Here is a 4,189-nt window from a genome sequence, read left to right as displayed (position 1 = left end):
TGACACCCTTCAGCTCTGGCCCATGGATCCGCCCTCTGGTGCTCTCAGGCCCCATCAAGGCAGGGCAGAGCTGAGTCTGTCCCACAGCCTGCTTCTTTCCAAGACTGAGGAATTCTGGGAGTTGAAGTCCACAGGTCTTACAGTTTGGAGACCCCTCCTTTAGGGCAGTCTTGTGATAGACACACCGGTCACCAAGAGGAAGTTAAAATTTTGGCGTTTTGCCATTCTTCCTTCCCAGTTGTTGTTGTTGTTGTTGTTGTTGTTGTTGTTGTTGTTGTTCTTCTTCTTCTTCTTCTTCTTCTTCTTCTTCTTCTTCTTCTTCTTCTTCTTCTTCTTCTTCTTCTTCTTCTTCTTCTTCTTCCTCCTCCTCCTCCTCCTCCTCCTCCTCATTATTATCATCATCATCTTCTTCTTCTACTTCTACTTCTTCTTCTTCCTCCTCCTCCTCTTCCTCCTCCTCCTCATTATTATTATTATTATTATTATTATTATTATTATTATTATTATTATTATTATTATTATTATTATTATTATTATTATTATTATAAATGATCAGTTTGAAGAGTCAGCCCCCAAAGGCAGTGGCTGACCCTCCATGTGGGTGTCCTGAGAAATCAGGAAAGACGGCAGCCACGCCTGACTCTGGGTGGTCAAAGTGGGTTTTGGTCTTGGTTTCGGGCCCTTAAAAGAGTCCACCTTCCCCTGTTTTCCAGCTGTGAAAGAGGACAGGCCCACCGTGGACATGAGTCACTCGGCCGCAGACACCCCCCCGCCAGAGGAGACGCCAGCGGAGGCCTCGACCACCGTGCCCCCCCAGGGAGAGGACGGGACGGCCCTGGGGGTCATCACGGAAGGGGTGGGCGAGCTGGCTGTCATCGACCCCGAGGTGGCCCAGAAGGCCTGCGAGGAAGTTCTGGAGAAGGTCAAGTCCATGCACTGCGTCTCCCCGGACGGTTCCATCCGCCTCAAGGACAGGAAGGCCGGCGGCCGCCGGCCGGGCCTGAACGGCGAGTGCTGCGAGATCAAGTGTCTGGACGACCCGCCCGACAAGATCTGGGAGGAGGACGAGCACCCCCCAAACTCGGTGAAGGGGGTCCGCCGGCGCCAGAAGAACAACTCGGCCAAGCAGTCCTGGCTGCTGCGCCTCTTCGAGTCCAAGCTCTTCGACATCTCCATGGCCATCTCCTACCTCTACAACTCCAAGGAGCCCGGCGTGCAGGCCTACATCGGCAACCGCCTCTTCTGCTTCCGCAACGAGGACGTGGACTTCTACCTGCCCCAGCTGCTCAACATGTACATCCACATGGACGAGGACGTGGGCGACGCCATCAAGCCCTACATCGTGCACCGCTGCCGGCAGAGCATCAACTTCTCGCTGCAGTGCGCCCTCCTGCTGGGCGCCTACTCCTCCGACATGCACATCTCCACCCAGCGCCACTCGCGCGGCACCAAGCTGCGCAAGCTGATCCTCTCCGACGAGCTCAAGCCGGCCCCCCGCAGGAGGGAGCTGCCCCCCCTGGTCCCGGCCCCCGAGGCCGGGCTGTCCCCCACCAAGCGGACTCACCAGCGCTCCAAGTCGGACGCCACCGCCAGCATCAGCCTGGGCAGCAACCTGAAGCGCACGGCCAGCAACCCCAAGGTGGAAAACGACGATGAGGTGAGCCCCTCCCTGCCCTCCCCTCCCCTCCCAGGCCAGGCTGGGCTTCCTTCGCAGGCGGGGTGGGGGGAGGACCCCTGGTGTGGCCAGGGAGCTGGGGGGGGCTTTCCTTCTCTGCCGAGGGGGATTTGCGGTGGGAATCGGTCACGGAGGCTGTGTGTCGCTTTACTGGGCTGCAGTTGGGACAGGCCCAACGGGTGCATTGATGTGTGTGTGTGTCAACTCCCTTTTCTGGTCTTTCCTGCTTTGCTCATCCTGTGGCCGGAGAGTGTTGTGGGTGTTGTGGGTGGGCTCAGGCGTTGCGGAGAGGGTGTGCTTGCGCCACTCCAAAGGGAGGCTGTGGGTCCTCTGACTTCCTGTGTGTCTGAAGTCCACATTAAGTTGGGCGCTGTCTGTGACGTCGTTTTCTTGCCACTGTTGGCAGTCTGGAAGGAAAATCCTGACCCTTGGTCACTTCCGTGTGGTTCTCAGCAGCAAGCACAGTCACCTTAATTTCACACGTAAAGAAAAACAATCAGGTAACATTTGTCAGAAAGGAAAAGCTGGCGGGTGCGCTGGGCATTTTCCTGGCTCCTGGAGCGCCCACCTTGGCCTTGGGTCCCCCCCTGAGAGAGCTGGAGAAACGGCCCGGAGGGGAGTAGGATTCCAGAAGGGAGGGCTCCGTCCTCTGATGCGCGTGGCAGGCTTCAGCCGACTCTCCCCGGGGCCTCCGCACCCTCCCTGTTGAACTCCCGGCCAGTTCATTGTTGGCCGGGGCACAATGGGCCGATAGAGAACCGGATGCCGGGAGGCTGCTGGGTGCCAACTGGGAGCTGGCGCGCCTGTTCATGATGGACACCGAGCTCCATTCAGCCCAGGCGGTCTTGGCACCCCGTCCGAGGCCTGGCCCCTGTGCCCGCCCGCGGCTGCCGCTCTCCGGCCACCCAGGGGATCCGAAAGGCTGGCCAAAATCCGTTGTGGCCTTTCGGCTTTCTTGAGGCCGTTCCGGGACCCTCTCCGTAGCCGAGAAGGGAAAGGATGAAAAGCCAAAAAAAAGAAAACTTTTAAAAAAAATGTTGGTTCTCTTTCTCTCTCCTCTTCTGATCACCAGCCAGCTTGTTGCTCAGAACAGCCCTGTAAGGTAGGCCAGGCGGAGAGACAAATGCTTGTTAAATTTGAACCGTGTCTCAAAATCTGATCCAAGGTTGCTTTTGGGTCCTTCGTGGTCCTCTTTGGGGGGGCCCCCCAGGCACCCCTCGAAAGCCGAGCACCAGGAGGGAGACGTCAGGGGGGGGCTCATCAAACCCAGCTCCTTTCCCACTCCTGGGAAAAATGGTGCCCGGCCCCTCCCCTCCCCTGTCACACCCACAGGTGCCCTTTGGCAGCGAAAGCAACCGAGGGAGGCTGAGTCAGAGGGAGCCCTGGGGGGGGAGAGGGCGTCTGCCCCACCCCAGCCATTTCCTGCTTGCTTGGAGGGCAGCGGCGTCTGTCCCCGAGGGATGGGTGAGAGGGCAGCCTCAGGAGGGCAGCCTGGGCATCGTGCTGAGCCAGCTGGGGACGATGGGGTTTGGAATCCTGCCCATCTGGCAGTTGCCCGGAGGGTTAGGTGGTTTTCATGAGAATTGGTCATAGGAGAATGAGAGATAAATAATAAGAAAAGTAAAAGAGAAAATAGGTTTGGTGAATCTCCTTTCCTTCCTTCCTTCCTTCCTTCCATCCATCCATCCATCCATCCATCCATCCATCCATCCATCTTCCTACCTCCCTTTTTTTATTCTTTGTTTTGATCCTTGCCCCCTTTCCAGCATCTCTGGCGTCTCCCGTCTGACCCCCTGGGTTGGGGTCCGGGCTGCCTCAGGAGAGGGGAAGCCCCCACCTCCTCTGGGGGGGCCAACCCCGGGTGGGGGGGGCATCTGGTGAGCCCCTGGGCTGCTTTCCTCACCTGTCAGGTTGTGGCTCAACCGAAAATGTGGCACTTTGGAGGAAGTGTTGCAACTGCTTTCCGCAAGGCCCCAGTGCTCCTGGGGGGGGGCAAGGAGGGTGTGTGTGTGTGTGTGTGAATGCAGAAACCAGCAGGGGGGGAGGGGGGAGGCAGGGCCGTTCCAGGGGGGGACCAGCCTGTGATGTTCCTTCCTGGGACTTTGTCGGCCAACTTTGCAGTGGGGTGTGTGTGTGTGTTTGTTTGGATGCTGCTTCACAAAGGCCAGTGGGTGCTGCTCTGTTATTTCCACTCTTCCCTGCCCCCTCCCCCCCCCCGTGGATCTCCTGGTGGTCTCCCATTGAAAGCTTGCTTTGTTTAAGACCAGCCAAGGCCACCCGCAGCCAGTCCTTCCTCCTACTTGGCAGCTTGCAGCGAAGTTTGGCATCTCTCTCCCCCTTGAAGCAGGGACCCCGTTGCCCCCCACCCCTGCCCCACGGCTCCCAGGCCTCCTGCTTCTGCCTGCCTCCCGGACGGAGAGCCGAGAAGGTTGGGGAAGGGCCCCTAATTCAAGATCTCCTTTCCTGGCCCTCCGTCGGGCTCCGAGAGCTGGTGGAGCTTCCCCGTCCAGGGGC

At 58.5% G+C, this 4,189-nt stretch overlaps 1 protein-coding gene across 1 annotated transcript in view; it reads left to right on the top strand.

Annotated features, from left to right (window-relative positions):
- Positions 1-742: 742 nt before the first annotated feature.
- Positions 743-4,189, top strand: part of LOC107298309 (phosphatidylinositol 4-kinase beta-like) — an 11,347-nt gene continuing 7,900 nt past the window's right edge. The window contains exon 1 of the mRNA XM_015827682.1: positions 743-1,657. Coding sequence (XP_015683168.1) covers positions 743-1,657 — 915 coding nt within the window. The remainder of the gene's footprint in view (positions 1,658-4,189) is intronic.

The sequence above is a fragment of the Protobothrops mucrosquamatus genome, unplaced genomic scaffold (assembly GCF_001527695.2).
Source record: "Protobothrops mucrosquamatus isolate PMUCROS unplaced genomic scaffold, P.Mucros_1.0 scaffold3865, whole genome shotgun sequence".
Taxonomy (NCBI): domain Eukaryota; kingdom Metazoa; phylum Chordata; class Lepidosauria; order Squamata; family Viperidae; genus Protobothrops; species Protobothrops mucrosquamatus.
This window is presented reverse-complemented; position numbering and strand designations above follow the sequence as displayed.